The following is a 19,948-nucleotide window of genomic DNA, read 5'->3' as shown; positions in this document are numbered from 1 at the left end:
GACTTCCAGGAGAAAGGGAGGGAGGCCAAGAAGCTGCACCCAGACTGAGAAAGGAAAGACAGCCGGAGTGGTCCCCATCCTGTCCTTATGCTCAGCCACAGGAGGAACCCAAGACATTGAGGTCCAGTGGCCTGGAAAGTTCTCAGAGCCGTACAGGCAGCAGCAAAAGCGTGCACTCGACTCGACACCCAGCATGCACTCGGCACCCAGCGTGCGTCTCCCTGCCCGCTTCCGCAGCAAGCTTCCCGGGGAAGGAGCTCTCCAGCCCCAGCCCCCGCGCCCTCGCCTCCCACCCACACCTCAGACGCTGGGAACAAGCTTCCTCTCCCTCCCCCCACGACAGCAGCTCTCCTCTTCCCGAAGAACATCAATGGAGGCTTGTAAAAATAGCTTTTGCATTAGATAATCTGGTTTAATTTTTTTATTTTTAGCCTATACATAAAAATATTAGCTAGCTTTTTTTAAAAGACAGTGAATGCATGCTCATGGCAAAGGGACAAAAAATTCCAATGATTGCAGCAAGCGAAAGGTGGAGAAGTTCCATTGTGCATTACAATCCATCCCAGGCTCTGCACGGTCCCCCAGAGGCCAGCCCTGTTACCAGTTCCCTGGGTGGCCTTAGTTCACTGTGTATCCTTTTGAGAAGGCTCAGGCACATACCCACTAGCACATGCGTGCATGTGTGTAAATACATGTATGTAAATAGGATCATATTAAACTTTCTGTCCTGCATCTTGCTTTTCTTCCACTTAATAATATATCCTGGACTCCTTTCTGTGTCAGTGTTTATATCTGCCTTGTTTTTTACCAGTCACATCATCATCTATTGTATGGCCTCCTTGTAGTTTATTTAACCAGCCACCTACATGGTGCCTTGGTCCTGGTCTTTTTAGATTATAAACAATATTTCCATGGTTAGCTTCATGGTAACTACTGTTGCAAACCAGCCCTAGGAAAAAAACTTTCTTTCTGGTTCCCCCTCCCCCGCAGTCAGTCCAAGGGTTGTTTCTTAGTTGTGGGTGGTCTTCCATGCCCCTTCCGTGACCTGTTGGGCCTGCCCCATTCTAAGGTCACAGATGCCCCTGCATTCAGCTGGTGGACCAGAAAAGACAGAGAACAGCACACATCTGCATTGCTTCCTGTGTAGCCTATACTAGCGCACTACACTGCCCTTACCTGGGTGCAGGGGGTGCTGGGAAATGTAGTTCCTGGCTGGCAGCTCCCCTGCGGGAAGAGGGGAATGACATGGAGAGAGACCAGGTGTCTTTCATAGATGCCTCTCTGTTTCTTCCATAAACGCTGCAACAAACAGCCTTGCACATGTGTCTTCACACACGTGTGCAAATACATTTCCAGAAGGGGAATTGCTGGTTTAAAGGGCTGTGTGTTTTTTAGATAATATGTAATGCTGATTTACCCTCCTACCAATAGTAGAAGAGTATTGGTTCATCTTGCACATAATAACTGTTACAATCTTTAAACACAGGTGCCAACCCTGTAGGTGAGTGGTATTATGGCATCCTGGCTTTAGTTTGCATTTTGAGAAACACTGAATGTCTTCCCTTCTGTTTATTCTCTGTAGATCTTTTTCTACTGACTCTTCCCCCATGGTCTATGTCCTTTTTCTCTACCACTAACTGATTTGCAAGAAGTCCAGAAAATAATATATAAAGACTTCCAAAAAAAAAAAAAACAAAAAAACAAAAAAACAAAAAACCATGAACTCATTACTTTGGGTCTGTGGCATCCATGCTGCAAGTATTTTTCCAATTAGTCATTTTCCTTTTATTTATGGTATTTTTCCATCGCAGAGACTTTTTTATGTCGCCTTAACTTTTCAATCTTCCCCTTCATGATTTCTGTCTCATGCCTAGAAAGGCTGTCCTTGTGCCAAGTTGAATCTTTATATTCTCACGTTTCCTTCCAGTGCTAGAATCACACTCGAATCCAGACTCTGTGAGCGTCTGTGTTGCTTTGCTGATTTACTTTAGTTCTCTGTGTCCTAGTTTTCTCCTCCCCAAACCAGGAACAGCGAAAGTGCCCACTTGTAGGGTTGCTGTGAAGACGCATGAGACGGTTCTCACACAGAGCTTAGAACAGTCCTTGGCTTGCAGACACTGCACAAGGAATGCCAACGACCAGCTGGTTTCTACCCCATGACCAGGGGCTGCTGTCTGCTACCTGCCCTTCCACGACTAGCAGGAGGCAGGACTCAAACTCCCGACTCTTTGGTTCCAAATCCTGTACACATAACCAGTCATGAAAGTAGCAAGAAGACTTCAAGATATTCATGGACAAAGAAAATTGAAAGGTAACTTGAAGGGCAAGCATTTGGCCTAGAGTAAAGCCTCCAGCTGAGACACCAGTGCACCTTGTACCAAAGTGCCCGGATTGGAGTCCTGGCTCCAGCCTCCTGACTCCGGCTCCTTGCTAATGCACACCTGGCAGGCAGCAGCAAGGGCTCAAGTTGCTGGGTCCCTGCCTCCCATGGGGGAGACCTGGACGGAGTTCCTGGCTCACAGGCATGTGGGAAGTGAATCAATGGGGTGGCAGCTTGCTTGCTCTCTCTTTCTCTCTCTCTCTCTCCCCCTCTCAAATAAGCAAAAATATAAATATTTTAAATAGATAAGTTTATTTTGATGCAAAAAAAAAGTGCAGTCCAAAAATACAAGGAGTCTTCAAAAAGCTCATGGCAGGTACACATTAGAAAACTGTGCATGACTTTGTTTTGTTGTTGTTTTGGTTTGGTTTGGTTTGGTTTTGGGGCACCAGCAGCAAGCTTATCTTTAATTCCACTTTCCACGGGCTTTTTGAAGCCCCCTCGTACCATGCCCAGAGGGTCCTTTCCTTTGTCAACTCCACCTGTCACACAGCAAGACTCAGGACAAAGCCCACAGTGCACAAGGTAAACATGAAAGAATGGGCTTTCCTGGGGGACACCTGCAAGCCAAGGTCACCAAAGAGGCAGGAAGATAGGGCTGCCCTGTCCTCTCACCTCCACACTGAGGGCCCTTCGAGGGGTGTGTACCCCAGGGAAGGGAGACTGCTCCTACCTACACCACCATCAGCTTCTCTCACAGTGCAGGGATGAGCAGCCTTGCTCGTCGGGGATAATGATTGAGTTTAGGTGCCAGCTGTTTACAGGAGTTATCTGGAAAAGCTTCCCAGCAACTGGGGGCCTGGAGGAGCGATGGGAACCAGGTTCAGGCAAGGCCTCTTCCTGCCCCAGTTCTTAGGGAAGCTGAGCTCAGGTGCAGCCCCTCGCCTGGGGGGATGGATGTTACCCACCCAAGTCGTGGGTCCACTTCTTGCGGAGTAGAAAGCAAAACCTCCACCTGAAGTCATTGTCACACAAAGTCATTTATTTGCAGCCAATAAAGAGAACATGGGGAATCGTTTCCAAAACCACGGCTCCGCAAGCAAAGGAAGGTGGTTATGTTTCCCTTAGGGAAAATAAGCATGCAAGAGGGGAAGTCCTTGTCATCACCAAGAGTGGGCACAAGCTCATGCACGCGCAGTTAGGAAAGATGCCCCTGGCCAGCGCCATGGCTCACTAGGCTAATCCTCCGCCTGCAGCGCCGGCACTCCGGTTTCTAGTCCCGGTTGGGGCACCAGTTCTGTCCCGCTTGCTCCTCTTCCAGTCCAGCTCTCTGCTGTGGCCCAGGAAGGCAGTGGAGGATGGCCCAGCTCCTTGGGCCCTGCACCTGCATGGGAGACCAGGAGGAAGCACCTGGCTCCTGGCTTCAGATCAGCGCTGCGCACCGGCTGTAGCGGCCATCTGGGGGGTGAACCAACGTGAGGAAGACCTTTCTCTCTCTCTCCTTCACTGTCTAACTCTGCCTGTCAAAAAGAAAAGAAAAGAAAAGAAAGATGCCCCAACACTCAGCATATACGCAGAGTGGGCAAATTTAGCAGCAAATGAAATCTTCCAGATCATCCTATAATCATTGCAAGTGTGCCAGCTGTGTGAGTTTCCAGTGACAGGCCACCAGACATGCTGCCACATGCAGACACACGCCCAGCATGGCCCTGTGTGAACCAGAGGGTCAAAGATACGAGGGGACCTCACAAAGTTCGTGGAAAATCCTCATGCTCTTTTAACTTAGTTAGTCCATGAACATGCGGAAATACCTTGTATAATTGCTCTCTCTTCAGTGAGCCTTGGGATGCCCAGAGAGTATTCGGATTTGTTCTCTCTTTCTGGTAATCCGATTTCCCACTTAGAGTGATAAGATATAGACTTTGGGGATGGGAAAGAGAGACACACCTCCACCTGTACACACAATAGGATCTGTCTCCTTGCTCCCAGATTAGAGTCTTATCTCTATTTTTCTTTTTCTGACAAGTATGTTCTGAAACTCTGTTGAGTGCCAGCTCTCTTCTCGGAGCTGAGAATGTAGCAGCAAACAAGAGAGACCACCCCCTTCATCTTGGAGTTTACAATCCACTGGGGGCAGGGAGGGACAGCCACCATGTAGATAGATAGGTAGATGATAGATAGATAGATAGATAGATAGATAGATAGATAGATAGATACACACACACACACACACACACACACACACACACGTATAATATCAGATAGTAATGTTTTATCCGTGCAGTTAAGATGCTGGGTAATATGCCCTCATTCCACATCAGAGCACCTGAGTTTGCTACCCGGCTCTGGCTCCTGATTCCAGCTTCCTACTAATGCAGACCTGAGAGGCAGCAGTGACGGTGCCAGTAGTTGGGTTTCTGCCACCTACAAGGGAGACCTGGATTGGGTTCTTGGCTCTAAGCTTTGGCCTTGGCTCCTTGCTCAGCCCTGGCCCCTGTGGGCATCTGGGGAGTAAACCAGCGGATGGGAGCTTGCTCGCTCTCTATCTGTAAAATCATATACGTAGATAATTAATTATATTAGCATGCATGTGTTAAGTAGACGCCACTGTAAACCCATTAAACAGGAGTGTACAGAGGAGAGGCATGGGCACTTTTTTCCCTAAGGTGCACCCTGGTTGATATCCATGAGAAATTATGTGAAAGAATATAGTGCTAAAAAATACGCAGTCTGCAACAGTGTTCTCACCCAAGGAGCATTTTATTTGTTTGTGTGTGTGTGAGAGAGAGAGAGAGAGAGAGAGAGGAGAGAAAGAGAGAAATCTTTGATCTACTGATTTACTCCCCTAATACCAGCAACAGCTGAGCTGGTCCAGGCTGAAGCCAGGAGCCCAGCACTCCATCCAGGTCTTCCATGTGGGTGACAGGGACCCAACTGCTTGAGCCATAGCCTGCTGCCTCCCAGGGTGTACACAGGCAGGAAGATGGAGTTGGAAACGGAGTCAGAACTTGAACCCAGCCGCTCTGATACGGGATGCGAGCATCCCAAACAGCATCCTAACTGCTGCTCCAAATGCCAGCCAACATCCAGGGAGCCTCAGAATTGCAGTACCAGGGCCTCAGGCCCAGACATTCTGATCTCATGAGTCTGACATGAGACCCAGACATTTGCCTTGCTCCAAAAGCCCTGAAATGATCCCAGCTTACAGGCTGATTTCACCCGCCTCCGTCTTCCAGCCACACTGCAGGGCTTTGGGCAGATAGCAAAGCTGAACTGGAATGATGTGTGTTCCTTTAAATCTCCTTCTCCGTCCTGAATGTGGAGGTTCTGGTGGAAGCAGAGCTGGGGCTCTCCCCGGTCAGTGAGCCAGGGCCATGACAAAATCTTGCAATCAACAGAAAAGCTCCCTCCAGGATTATCTGCCAAATCTTTCCTTGGCCCAAGGCTGGGAAACCAGGGAAGGGCCCAGCTCCATAAACCCACATCAAGAACCTCTGCAGACTCAAGAACTCCTAAGCAAGCACCTAGCTCGGACACTGGATCTCTGATCCACTTATTGAGCACCTACTGTGTGCCAGAAATTGTGCGAGGTGGATGAAATGAATGCGCCACATGTCCGTATTGCTCATGATAAAGGTGGACACGGAGCCAATCATGAACACACAATGGGATTAGTATGAGTTTGCGGAAGAAATTGGTGAGTTGATTGCTGATGTGAGGTGTCCAGGTTACGGAGAGTCGGACACTCTGGGCTAGAACATAGGACGTTATCGTGGGAGCTGCGGTTATGGCTTGTGAGTCAGCACTTCCCAGGTGGTGGTTAAAGGCTGAGGAAGCAATGGGATCATCCGGTAGGATCATGAATGAGAAGAGAACGAGATCGGCCACTGGGAATTATCTAGATTGATTTGGAGAAAGTTGGGGGTTTGCAAAGGGGATGCAGGGCTTTGGAGCGTAATTGGATTGGACAGGTCATTGGCTTCAGTTAGAACTTAAAAATGTTAATGGAGACTTTGTGCCGTAGACTCTGGTAGACTCTGGAGACAGAGCTGCATCTGAGACACAGCCTGCTGCGCCCTCAGGGAGTTTATCATTAAGTGAGATGAGTGTAGCATCCTCAGAGGACGAGAAACAGCCACATAGCAAATGAGATACTAGAATTCTTGGGTTGCAAGCGACAGAAATCAACTCTGCCTAACTTAAAATACCAGTACTGTATTGGAAAGTTGTTTAGCCCTCACAGAATCCACAGAAAGCCAAGGAACCATGTCCAGGAAAGGCCAAGAACCAGCATTGACGAAGGGATTGTGTGCCAGAAACTGATGGGGAATCCCTTGCAGCTCCTGCCTCTGGCTGGAGGAGCCTCATTGTCAGTGTTTTTGACACCTGTTCAGTCCTTTTGTCATAAAGTCGGGCGCTTACTGGCTTTACTTCCATCAGCCTATCAACATTTCCTCCAAAGAGGGAGTGGTAGTTCCTCCAGGAAACACTCGGAGGTTGTTACCCAGTGTAGGGAAAACTGTTGGAAAGTGAGTTGAAAAAGCAGACGGGAGGTGAGCCCCATCCGTGCGGGTTAGATCACTCAGTCACTGTTGCTGAGTTAGAGAAGAGGAAGGAGACAGACACTTAAGAGAGTTACAGGCTGAGAGGAACGGTCAGCTGCTTGTTAGCCACTGGAAACAAGCAAGTAAAATGTGGACAGCGACATGAAGGAAGGTGAGCCTCGAGGCAGAGGCCAGTGCATTCCCCACCTCTGTGCATGGAGCAGGGCGGTGAACGTGGGAACTTCAGGAAGTCCGTGCAAGGGCGGGTGAGAGTGCCGTTTGAGTCCTGGCTGCTCTGCTTCTGATCCAGTTTCCTGCTCATGCTCACAGTGGAAGGCAGCAGATGATGGCTCAAGGGCTTGAGCCCCTGCCTCCCACTTGGAGCCTCCAATGGGGGTCTGGGCTCCTGGATTCAGCCTGTCCCAGTCCTAACTGTTGCAGGCATTTGGGACGTGAACCAGCACATGGAAGATCCATCTCTCCCTCTCTCTGCTTTTCTGCTTTCAAATAAATAAATGAAACTTTTTGAAAGTTCATGAAAAATGTGAATTAAAAGATGTTTAAATTTCTTTTTAAGATTTTATTTATTTGAAAGGCAGAGTTACAGATAGAGAGAGAGACAAAGAAAGGTCTTCCATCCAATGGTTAACTCCCCAAATGGCCGCAACAATCAGAGCTGGGCCAATCTGAAGCCAGGAGTTTCTTCTGGATCTCCCACATGGGTGCAGGGACCCAAGCACTTGGGCCATCTTCCACTGCTTTCCCAGGCCATAGCAGAGAGCTGAATCGAAGAAGAGCAGCCGGGACTTGAACTGGCATCCATAGGGGATACTGGTGCTGCAGGCAGAGGCTTAGCCCATTATACCACAGCACCAGACCCTACAAAAATATTTTTAGTCCATGCATAGGTTTTTTATAATACACATTCTTCATGAATGTTTTCAACACCCCATTATATACATGGAGTTTCAATTTTTCTCCACTGAAATACACTTATCTTTTAATTCCATTTTTCCATTAAGTTTTAAAACTCACTTCATCTGCACAGTCTTTGCATGTTATCATCCCAGGCTTCCAGTACTACATTCCAGCGACCTAAGGAGAAGTAAATATGCAAGGGTTTTCTTTGGCGGGATAGAGAAATTTGAGGTCATGATATGACTTCAGTGATGGGATTTTATGTCTGGTTCTTCTATCTTCCTTAGTGGTTGTCGTTTGGTTTTGCAACTGATATACCAATTAGAAGGGCGGAGTTTCATTTGGGTGCGTAGGTGGGGAGAATGATGTGACACTCTGGAAATCTCTAGAATGGATCAGAATTTTCCAAACTGGTAGCAGAGAGAGGGGTGAATTGGTCCTCTGGACAAAAGTTCATGCTCTATAGTAAAATAAGCTCAGGAATCGATACATCTTGCATTCCTCTGTGGGTATTCTTGCACGTATTACAGAACATTGCAAAGAAATCTGTGTAAGGGCTGGTCAAGTGAAAAGTTCTTTGTCTTGGGGAAGACTTTTACATCAATAACCCCATAGAGTGAAAATCCTTAAACAAACATATGGAGTTCCATCCACTCTCATCATTAAGTCCGACTCCTAATTATAATGTGTGCCAAGGTCATAAAGCAGTAGAGCCAGATTTCTATGAAAACCGAATCAAAGAATTCTACTCAGGTGCACTTGTGATTGTTTGCTTATAATGATATCCTAATAAAAATACTGACCTACTCAGTACTAATAAATACTACTAAAGCTTTCAACCCACTATGGCCCATGTAGACCTTGGGCACGGAAGCAAATTATCAATTGTATCATTTCAGTGTGACAGTGAATTTGGAAGTTCAAGGGTCTAGTGGAAGGGTTTTCAGCAAAGGTAGTGGGGGAAGGGAAATGATACAGGTGGGCAGATGCGCCCCCCACATGCCTTGGTCTCTAAGACTTAGCAGGAGGAATTCAGGATGGCGCAAGGACCAGTTTCAAGATGGAGGAGAGGATGGTTGAAGGAGCTGGGTGTGTCAGCTCGCATCTTTCTAGTATAATAGAGATGAGTTGTGTGTCAAGGGTGGGTAGTCGGAGTAAGGTTGGGAGCTCATGGTGATAATCTGGAACATTTACCATGAAGAAGGGTGGGAGGGCCTGGAAAGAAAAATATAAAGATTAATGAGCAGTGCTGAGGGCTCAGATAAAGCTAGAATTAATAAATACGTACAGAATTCGTTTGTGAGGGTCAGCGATTTTCTCCACTACTGTTTGATAGCGCAGGGATAGAATTAGAAAAGACGGGGGCCAGCATTGTGGTGCAGCAGTTGAAGACGCTGCCTGTGGTGCTGCCATCCCATATGAGCATGATTTTGAGTTGCGGCTGCTCCTCTTCCAATCCAGCGCTGTGCTAATATGCTTGGGGAAGCAGCTGCAGACGGCCCAAGTGCTTGGGCCCCTGTCCACGATGCAGGAAACTCAAACACAGTTCCAGGTCTCTAGCTTTGGCCTGGCCTAGCCCTGGCCGTTGTGGCCATTTGGGGAGTGGTCCAGTGGATGGAAGGTCTCTGACTCTCTCTGTTTCTCTCCCCATTCCCATGGCTCCCTCTCTCTGTATTTCTGCCTTTCAAATAAATAAAATTAAAAAAAAATAGAAAGAATCAGAAAGGGTGAAAGGTTGGAAGGATTCCTCATTAGAGATCATCCTGGCTGACCCTGGGAGGCAGTGGCGATGCCTCAAGTGACTTGGGTTCCTGCTCCCACTTGGGAGACCTGGATTGAGTTCTCAACTCCAGGCTTTGACTCTGCCCAGTCCAGGCTGTTGCTTAGAGGAGTGAACCAGTAGCTGGAGCTCATGCGCTCTCTCTCTCTCTCTCTCTCTCTCTCTTTCTCTCTTTCTCTCTTTCTCTCTCACTCTCTCTCTCTCTGCCTCTCAAATTGATTCAAAAGTTTTAAAAGTTCCTCATGTAGCTCTAATGGGCAGGCAACACACACACTCACATACACACACACACACACACACACACACTAGTTTAAGGGTTAAAAACAAAAATGGACCTTTATTAAGAAACAGGGACTGAGAGCCGTCAAGGCCTGAAAGATTTGCCACCAGGAAGGAGACGTCACCGCCTCCCACCAGCATCCCTTACAACCGTGAGCACAGCCAAGAAATGGAAAACCAGGCGGAGAGAGGCTGCGCTCCCTGGCTCTGTCTGGGGTCTCAAACAGGCTGGGGTTCTGGGCGTCTGCAAGCCAACACAAAGGCTGCAGAAGACGTCAGAACTCATTTCTAAACAGTTGCTGTTCCTGCAAAACAAACTTTTTTCCCTCCCCAAGAGAAGGTTTTCTTAATGTCTCTGGAGAAAGATCGTTTGCCAGAACAATATTCAATGGCTTCCTTGTGATTTTGAATATGTAAAATACACATTAACATTTTCAAGCTGTATAAAAGGTTATATAATAAAAAATGATTCTAATCTCCTAGTTCTATACCCGCCTCAAGTTCTCCCCTCAGAAGCAACTACATAGACTGGTTTCTTGTGTATCCTTCCCACCATATACATGCTGTATCTTGCCCCTTTCCCATTTAAAGCTAATCAATCAGAGGAAGACATTTGGCGCAGTGGCTAAGATGCCTTGGCGGGGGGGGGGGGGTGGGGGGTGTCTGCATCCCCTGCTGGATTGCCTGGATTGGAGTCCAGGCTCTGCCTCCATTCCCGGCTTCCCATTAATGAGCATCCGGGTAGGCAACAGCAATGACTTGAGTATTAGAAACCTACCTTACACTGGAAAGATCTGGATTGAGTTACCAGCTTCTGGTTCCAGCCTGGCCCAGTGGATGGAAGAGCTCGCTCTCTCTCTCTCTCTCTCTCTTTCTCTTCCATTCAAGTAAAAATAAAATAAAGTTGACGATTCAATGTTTAAAAAATATTTAAGAAAAATAAAAGAAATACAATCGTCCCTCGGTATTCTTGAGGGATTGGTTCCTGGACACCCCACAGGCACCAAAATTCACAGATGCTCTGTTCCTCTGTACAAGATGGCACAGTAGTCACATAGAATCTACACAGTCCTCCAATGTTCTATTTTTTGGAGGCTGTTTATTTACTTGAAAGGCAGAGTAACACACAGAAAGGGAGAGAGGGAAAGAGAGAGAGTTTGAAGAGAGCTGACCAGGATCCTGGTTGTCTATAGAGAACTTAATAATTAAACTGAATCAAATCATTCTATTTTTTAAAAAATTTATTTTATTTTTTGAAAGGTGAAGTTACAGAGAGAGGTAGAGAGAGAGAGAGAGAGAGAGAGAGAGAGGTCTTCCATCTGTTGGTTCACTCCCCAAATGGCTGCAATGGCTGGAGCTGAGCTGATCCAAAGCCAAGAGCTTCTTCTGGGTCTCCCACATGGGTGCTGGGGCCCAAGGACTTGGGCCATCGTCTACTGCTTTCCCAGGCATATTAGCAGGGAGCTGGATGGAAAGTGGAGCATCCAGGATTCGAACCAGTGCCCATATGGGATGCTGCAGCTGCAGGCTGGGATTTTAACCAGCTGCACCACAGCGCTGCCCCTCATGCTACTTTTTAAAAGTTTAGTTATTTTTATTCATTTGGAAGAGAAAGAGATCTTCCATCCCCACTGGTTTACTTCCCAGTGGGAAGTAAATGCCCACAACAGCTGGGGCTGGGCCAGGCTAAAGCCTGGGTCCTGGAAACCCACTCAGCTCTCCCTGTGGGTGGAAGGGACCCGAGTATTCGAGCCGTCATCTGCTGCCTTCTGGAGTGCACGTTAGCGGGAAGGGGATGAGCTGGGACTCCAGTCAAACACTCCAATGTGGGATGCAGCCTTCCGAAGCGGCTACTTAACTGCTGGGCCAAATGCCCAAGCCCATAGACTGTAAATCAGCTCCACACTACTGAGAATGCCTGGTACCATGTAAGTGCTGTGTAAACACTTGTGCAATGCTGTTTCGGAAACAATGACAAAAATAAAAAGTCTATACATGTTCAGCACAGATACTATTTTTAAAATGTTTTTAAAGTTTTATTTATGGCCGGCGCCGCAGCTCACTAGGCTAATCCTCTGCCTTGCAGCGCCGGCACACTGGGTTCCAGTCCCAGTCGGGACGCCGGATCCTGTCCCGGTTGCCCCTCTTCCAGGCCAGCTCTCTGCTGTGGCCAGGGAGTGCAGTGGAGGATGGCCCAAGTGCTTGGGCCCTGCACCCCATGGGAGACCAGGAAAAGCACCTGGCTCCTGGCTTTGGATCAGCGCGGTGCGCCGGCCGCAGCGCTCTGGCCGCGGCGGCCATTGGAGGGTGAACCAACGGCAAAGGAAGACCTTTCTCTCTGTCTCTCTCTCACACTGTCCCCTCTGCCTGTCAAAAAAAAAAAAAAAAGTTTTATTTATTTGAAAGAGAGAGTGAGAAAGAGGGAGAGAGAGAAATCAGTCTTCCATCCACTGGTTCACTCCCTAAATGGCTACAACAGGCAGGGCTGGGCAGGAGCCAGGAACTCCATTTGGATCCCCTATGTGGCTAGCAAGTGCCCTAGTACTTGGGACCTCTTTTGCTGCTTTCCCAGGTGCATAAGCAGGGAGCTGGATCAAAAGTGGAGCAGCCAGGACTCAAACCAATGCTCCGATATGGATACCAGGCAGCAGCAGCAGCAGCTTAACCCACTGCACCCCAACACCAGTCACTTAAAACTTTTTGGGGGCCGGTGCTATGGTGCAGCGGGTTAACACCCTGGCCTGAAGCGCCGGCATCCCGTAGAGGCGCTGGTTCGAGACCTGGCTGCTCCTCTTCTGATCCAGCTCTCTGGAAAGCAGTAGAAGATGGCACAAGTCCTTGGGCCTCTGCACCCACCTGGGAGACCTGGAAGAAGCTCCTGGCTCCTGGCTTTGGATCGGCGCAGCTCTAGCTGTTGCGGCCAATTGGGGAGTGAAACAGCGGATGGAAGACCTCTCTCTCTCTCTCTCTCTCTCTGCCTCTCCTCTCTCTGTGTAACTCTGACTTTCAAATAAATAAATAAATCTTTTTAAAAAAAAAGAACCTCTTTTTGATTGGTGACTGGTTGACTACTCCAGTACAGAACCCACAAATACTATGTGTTGGACATTCCATATTCCATATGATGGAACGTTCCATCATTCCGTATCCATACACACAGATCCATTCACTGACTGTTCCACAATCTGTGTGACCTGTACTGATGGGTGTTTAGGTTGTTTCCTGTCTTAGAGCAAACCTGTTACAGAATATTTTTGAGTTAAAAAGAGTTCAAGCGGGTTCCTGACCAGGAGAGCCCCAAATGCCGCCGAGGGAATCTCCAGGGGTCACCGGGGGAGGGAGATGCTGTCATTGTGCCGGAGACCTGAGACCTGATGATTTTATTGCTTGTGCCTCCCCCGGCCCCTTCCCAGGAGCCTCATGCCCAGGACCCTGGACACCCAGATCACCCTGGAGAAGACCCCCAGCTATTTCGTCACTCAAGAGGCCCCCCGCCGCATCTTCAACATGTCGCGGGACACCAAGCTCATCGTGGTGGTGCGGAACCCCGTGACCCGCGCCATCTCCGACTACACCCAGACGCTGTCCAAGAAGCCGGACATCCCTACCTTCGAGGGCCTCTCCTTCCGCAACCGCACGCTGGGGCTGGTGGACGTGTCGTGGAACGCCATCCGCATCGGCATGTACGCGCTGCACCTGCAGAGCTGGCTGCAGTACTTCCCGCTGGCTCAGATCCACTTCGTCAGCGGCGAGCGGCTCATCACTGACCCGGCCGGCGAGATGGGGCGCGTCCAGGACTTCCTGGGCATTAAGAGGTTCATCACGGACAAGCACTTCTATTTCAATAAGACCAAAGGATTCCCTTGCCTGAAAAAAACCGAGTCCAGCCTGCTGCCCCGTTGCCTGGGCAAATCGAAAGGGCGAGCTCACGTTCAGATCGATCCTGAAGTGATAGAGCAGCTCCGGGAATTTTATAGACCTTATAATATTAAATTTTATGAGACAGTCGGGCAGGACTTCAGGTGGGAGTGAGCCACCAGGATGCCCCGGCTCCCCGGCTCATCTCTTCTGGGAGATTGGCTCTCGGAGCCTGTGATCCTTGTCCCCAGCCAACCCAGGCTCCAGCCCCCTCTCCCACCTTGAGTTCCATCCTCTTGGAACTGGGAAGCCAGTAACGGCCAAGAGACCAGGGGGGAGGTCCCTGCCACGAGCTCTCATCAGTCTGTCCAGGCAAACCTGGTCTGCTCCCGGCCTGACCTGTCGCCTCCAGAATCCTACTCCCTTCTGTCCCCTACCAGGCCTTGGGGAGTTGCTTTAAGAAGAGTGACAGGTGTTCTCAGTGGTGATTGTTCTGTTGCCGTGCACATAGCAGTCTGTCCCTGTCCCTGTCCACCCAGGAGTGGGGTTGTTGATTCCAAGTGGCACCTGCCTTCCCTCTGAGCTTAGTGGCCCCCCCACAGTCGCCCTGGGTGGTGGGCTGGGAGGCCATCCTCATCCTCCCCTAGGATCCTAGCAGCTCACTGAGAGATTGCAGGGCTGGACGCAAGCCCCTGGCTACTCCTGGGGGACAGACCCTCTGAGGCTAAGACAAACCAGTGGTTTCTCAGCTGAGCTTGAGGGACACTGGCTTTCAGAGACACTTTGTGACTCTCCCCCGGGCCCTGTGGACGAAAGCACATAATTACTTCTGCTGTTACGGGTACTTTCCTCACGCGAGCTTTCACGTTCAGCATGCAGCCCAATCATGCTTGTCCCTGTGAAATAAACACGACTGGGCTTTTGTCTGGAAGCCGGCTCTGCAGCCCGAGTCATTCATTCCTTCAGTTCCTCTGGGTGCCGGCTGGCTGGGGGTGGGGGTGCGGTGGGGGCAGGGGCAGGAAATGGGCGTGTCTTGTGCAGACACAGCCCCCCAGGGAGAAGCAGGGGGCAGAGGTGGGGAAAGAGGTTCTTGCTGGCAGACATGGGGGGCAGAAAGAGCACGTGGCGACCTGGGGGCGGGGGGGGACGACCCCTTTCCAGAACGTTCAGTCTGCCTGCCAGTTCCGGGCTCAGAGGCTGCGATTAGATGCGTCAGACTAAAGGCCCAAGGGCTCCAGGGACATCCGATATCTTTGTGCTTGGCCAGCATAACGTTGGGAAATCACTGTGCCAACAGCTAAGAAACTGGCCTCACCCACATAAGTGTATAGTTCTCCAGCTTCTTGTTTTTTTTTTTGTTTGTTTGTTTGTTTGTGTTTTTTTTTTTTTTTTTTTTGACAGGCAGAGTGGACAGTGAGAGAGAGAGACAGAGAGAAAGGTCTTCCTTTTTGCCGTTGGTTCACCCTCCAATGGCCGCCGCGGCCAGAGCGCTGCAGCCAGCGCACCACGCTGATCTGATGGCAGGAGCCAGGTACTTCTCCTGGTCTCCCATGGGGCGCAGGGCCCAAGGACTTGGGCCATCCTCCACTGCACTCCCTGGCCACAGCAGAGAGCTGGCCTGGAAGAGGGGCAACCGGGACAGAATCCGGTGCCCCGACCGGGACTAGAACCCGGTGTGCCGGAGCTGCAAGGCGGAGGATTAGCCTAGTGAGCCGCAGCGCCGGCCAAGCTTCTTGTTTTTTTTTAACAGGTGGAAACCTGGCTATACCGAGCCTGAACTCCAGCTAGGCAACTCTTGGCTGCTACCCTTGCCTGGGGCTTCTCCAGTGTCCCGACTCCCACGGAGCCCTGGTTTACATCATCTACGTGGCCCGCTAGGCGTCTGGGTTTCCAATCCTGCCTCAAGAGAAAGCCCCGATGCTCTAAGGAGGTGCCCATGATAACCCCAGTCTGCAGGCTCTGGCTCATCTCCTGCCTCTCCTCGCTCATCCTCTGCTCCCAGGCTGGACTCCTTCCAGGCCCCCTGCCCTCGCCCATGCTCCCTTGCCTGGAATGCTTCTCACACTCCCACGTCATCTCCAGCAAATAGAATCCCACGTCCCCCCTAAGACTTCACACAAGTGTCGCTTGCTTATTATGTGTGAAGCTGGCCCCGGTTCAGCTATCTGCCTGCCGTTTGTCTTCATTTGGTAGTTTGTACATAAATCGGTAACAGCTTTAATCACGCCAGATTATAATTCCTTGGTAGGTGTGCCTCCACCAGAGCCCATGAACTCTTCTAGAGTTCTAGAGACTGTGCCTTGCTCACTCCTGGTGAGCACACAGGAAAAGTCTGATAGATGAACTTAGGAGTGGGTGGATGGCTCCTGGGAGGCCTTGGGGGCGTGGACCAGGGTGTCCATGGAACTACATGTCTGAGATCTGTTTCCAGGTTGCATCATTGGCAGGTGGCTGGGGAAGATGGCGGAAGCTCTCAGGGCCTCTCTGCCGTTGTCTGCTCTGCCAGGCATGGGTGAAAGGTCTGGAAATCAGAATCTCACAAGGTTAGAGGACAAGGTGCCGGTGCTGTGGCACAGTGGGTTAACGCCCTGGCCTGAAGTGCCGGCATCCCATATGGGTGCCAGTTCTAGTCCCGGCTGTTCCCCTTCCAGTCCAGCTCTCTGCTGTGGCCTGGGAAAGCAGTAGAAGATGGCCCAAGTCCTTGGGCCCCTGCACCCACGTGGGAGGCCTGGAAGAAGTTCCTGGCTCCTGGCTTTGGATCAGCACAGCTCCGGCCGTTGCGGCCAAATGGGGAGTAAACCAGCAGATGGAAGACACCTCTCTCTCTCTCTCTCTCTCTCTCTCTCTCTCTCTCTTTCTCTCTCTCTGCCTCTCCTCTCTCTATGTAACTCTTTCAAATAAATAAATAAATCTTTATTAAAAAAAGAAAAGATAGAGGACAAAAGTCAAAAACATTAGTTCTATGTCCCAGTCCTTCTCCCCAACTCAAGCACCTTCCAGGTTGTCAAATGCCTGGGCAGGAGCTGTCCCGAAGTCAGGCCCAGGAGTCTGCCCCTCCGTGCTCCCCCCATGGGGATGGAGAAGTGACACGGAGGGAAAGGGGAGTTGTTACCACCTGGCCGCCAGGGCCTGCACCTGTGGCATCCAGAACGATGGACTGTGCCTGGACATGATTAATTAGCCCTTCTAGGTCACCCATCCAAAATAGCTGGTGTCTTGGAATCCCAGGCCACGAGGTGGCCACGAGCACACACAGGAAACGCCCGGGAAAAAGTTGGTGAAATGGGGAAGACTCCTGGGAACTGGTGCAGATTCGGGGTTTTGAGTGCATCACTGCAGGCTGGGTACTCTGCGTTTACAAGCCTTTCCAACTGCCTGGGCTAAGTAGTCTCCTCCTATTAATGAATAGGTATGAGTCTTTTGTAATTAGTGTATTAATCATTCTATGCAAATGAAAGATGCTGAAGTACCTTCCACATTCCGATTTAAGCGAGTGAAACCTGGAGTACAAGCTCAGCAAACTCTGGTTTTTAATCCAGTGCAAATGGCCCCTTTCACCCAGGCTGCCCAAGGCAGACTTGCACAGGATCCAAATTAGCACAGTTGAAATAGATGAAGTTTGACTATTCAATCTGAGTTGAAGAGGCTCCTCGGGGTGTGTGTGTGTGTGTGTGCGTGTGTGTGTGTTTAGATTGCTGAAGCAGAATCCCCAAGCAGCAATGCCGTGGAAGACCAAAGTGTGTCTCTCCGACTGACAGCCAGGGTGGGACACCAGAGACGCGAACCCTCGCTCTCTCCTGCTCGCAATTCCAGATGGTTCACCCCACGTCTGCCTTGCACTCAGCAGGAAGGGAGTGTCGAAATAAATGGAGACCACCCAAAGGAGAACAAGCAGGGCTATTGATTCAGCGCTTGCAAGGGCAGGGAGTCTGGTGCTTGGCAGAGGCTCAAAGGCAGGCAGAAGAGTGGGAAAGCTCTGTAGTGGAGAAGAGAGAAGGCTTCTGCTGTGCCCTGATGGGAGATCATTGGCGCAGGGAAGCTGCTGCCAGGCTAATTAGAAGTGGGGCTTCTTCTGCAGTTGGTTTGGGGTCTGCTTGACTTTCTTTGTTGAGCTGGGAGCAATGGGGAAGCTGCTAGTCATTGAGGGACCCCTGGCTGTTCTGGCCAGGTGCTGCAGGGGTCGGGGGTCAGAGTTCCATTGCCCTGTGGTCTGTCCATTGTCTGTTCATGCATTCACTGTCCCCAGAGCCCAGGAAGAACACACCCCTTCCGTCTGAGGCTTCTTCACTGTGAGTGGTGCCCCCTATGGTTGTGCAAAGGTACTACTTCACTCACAACCTCTTCGGTGGAACTCAGTCCCTGGGTCGCACTGAGAGGCAAGGGAATCTGGGAGATGTGATGTTGAGTTTGGGAGATTTGGGGCTCAGCTAAAAGTGGGGAATTCTGTAGCAGAAGGGGAGAGTGGATACTGAGGATGGCTGTCTGTCTCATCCACCCTGCAAAGGGTCTGGGTAAGTTTGCTTCTCTCTGTGGCTCTGCGAGGGTCCTATGTGAGTCTGCACTGTGTCCGCCCCTGCTGTCTTTTTTTTTTTTAAACTTTTATTTAATGAATATAAATTTCCAAAGTACGACTTATGGATTACAATGGCTTCCCCCCCATACCGTCCTTCCCACCCACAACCCTCCCCTTTCCCACTCCCTCTCCCCTTCCATTCACATCAAGATTCATTTTCGATTATCTTAATATACAGAAGATCAGCTTAGTATACATTAAGTATGGATTTCAACAGTTTGCTCCCACACAGAAACATAAAGTGAAAAATAATAGATGATTTTTTTTAAATGATGATGAAATCAGAGCAGACCTATTGTCATGTTTAATCCCAGTGAGAGTCAAGTTGGGAATTGATAATTTCTTTTTTTTTTTTTTTACAGAGGATCAGTTAGTTTAGTATGCATTAAGTAAGGATTTCAACAGTTTGCACCCACATAGAAACACAAAGTGAAATATATTGTTTGAGTACTCGTTATAGCATTAAATCTCAATGCACAGCACATTAAGGATAGAGATCCTACATGAGGAGTAAGTGCACAGTGACTCCTGTTGTTGACTTTACCAATTGACACTCCTGTCTATGGCATCAGTAATCTCCCTATGCACCAGTCATGAGTTTCCAAGGCTATGGAAGCCCCTTGAGTTCTCCGACTCTTATCTTGTTTAGACATGGTCATAGTCAAAGTGGAGGTTCTCTCCTCCCTTCAGAGAAAGGTACCTCCTTCTTTGATGACCTGTTCTTTCCACTGGGATCTCACTCACAGAGATCTTTTTGCCAGAGTGTCTTGGCTTTCCATGCCTGAAATACTCTCATGGGCTTTTCAGCCAGATCCGAATGCCTTTAGGGCTGATTCTGAGGCCAGAGTGCTGTTTAGGACATCTGCCATTCTATGAGTCTGCTGAGTATCTCACTTCCCATGTTGGATCACTCTCCCCTTTATTTACTCCATCAGTTAGCGTTAGCAGGTACTAGACTTGTCTATGTGCTCCCTTTGACTCCCAGTCCCTCCACCATGACCAACTGTGAACTGAAATTGATCACCTGGAACAGTGAGATGGCATTGGTACATGCCACCTCGATGGGATTGAATTGGAATCCCCTGGCATGCTTCCAACTCCACCACTTGGGGCAAGTCAGCCTGAGCATGTCCCAAATTGTACATCTCTTCCCTCTCCCATTCCCACTCCCATGTTCAACAGGGATCACATTTCAGTTAATTTTCAACACTTAAGAATAACTGTGCATCAATTACAGAACTAAACCAGTCATATTAAGTAGAACAGATAAAAAAACTACTAAGAGGGATAATGTATTAAGTTGTTCATTAACAGTCAGGGCTATGCTGATCAAGCCACCATTTCCCATAGTGTCCACCTCACTCCAACAGGTTTCCCTCTTGGTGTTCAGTCAGTCGTCACCAATCAGGGAGAACATATGGTATTTGTCCCTTTGCGACTGGCTTATTTCACTCAGCATGATGTGTTCCAGATTCCTCCATTTTGTTGCAAATGACTGGATTTCGTTGTTTCTTACTGCGGTATAGTATTCTAAAGAGTACATATCCCATAATTTCTTTATCCAGTCTATCGTTGATGGGCATTTAGGTTGGTGCCAGGTCTTGGCTATTGTGAATTGAGCTGCAATAAACATTAGGGTGCAGACCGCTTTTTTGTTTGCCAATTTAAATTCCTTT

General features: G+C 49.3%; 1 protein-coding gene across 1 annotated transcript in view; it reads left to right on the top strand.

Moving 5' to 3' along the window:
• Positions 1-14,642, top strand: part of HS3ST2 (heparan sulfate-glucosamine 3-sulfotransferase 2) — a 105,668-nt gene extending 91,026 nt beyond the window's left edge. Inside the window, exon 2 of the mRNA XM_002711823.5 lies at positions 13,255-14,642. Within this exon, the coding sequence (XP_002711869.1) occupies positions 13,255-13,873 (619 nt within the window). The 3' untranslated portion in view covers positions 13,874-14,642. The remainder of the gene's footprint in view (positions 1-13,254) is intronic.
• Positions 14,643-19,948: the final 5,306 nt, after the last annotated feature.

The sequence above is a fragment of the Oryctolagus cuniculus genome, chromosome 19, assembly GCF_964237555.1.
Source record: "Oryctolagus cuniculus chromosome 19, mOryCun1.1, whole genome shotgun sequence".
NCBI lineage: Eukaryota > Metazoa > Chordata > Mammalia > Lagomorpha > Leporidae > Oryctolagus > Oryctolagus cuniculus.
Note: the sequence above shows the minus strand (reverse complement) of the source record. Positions and strands in the feature narration are given on the sequence as shown.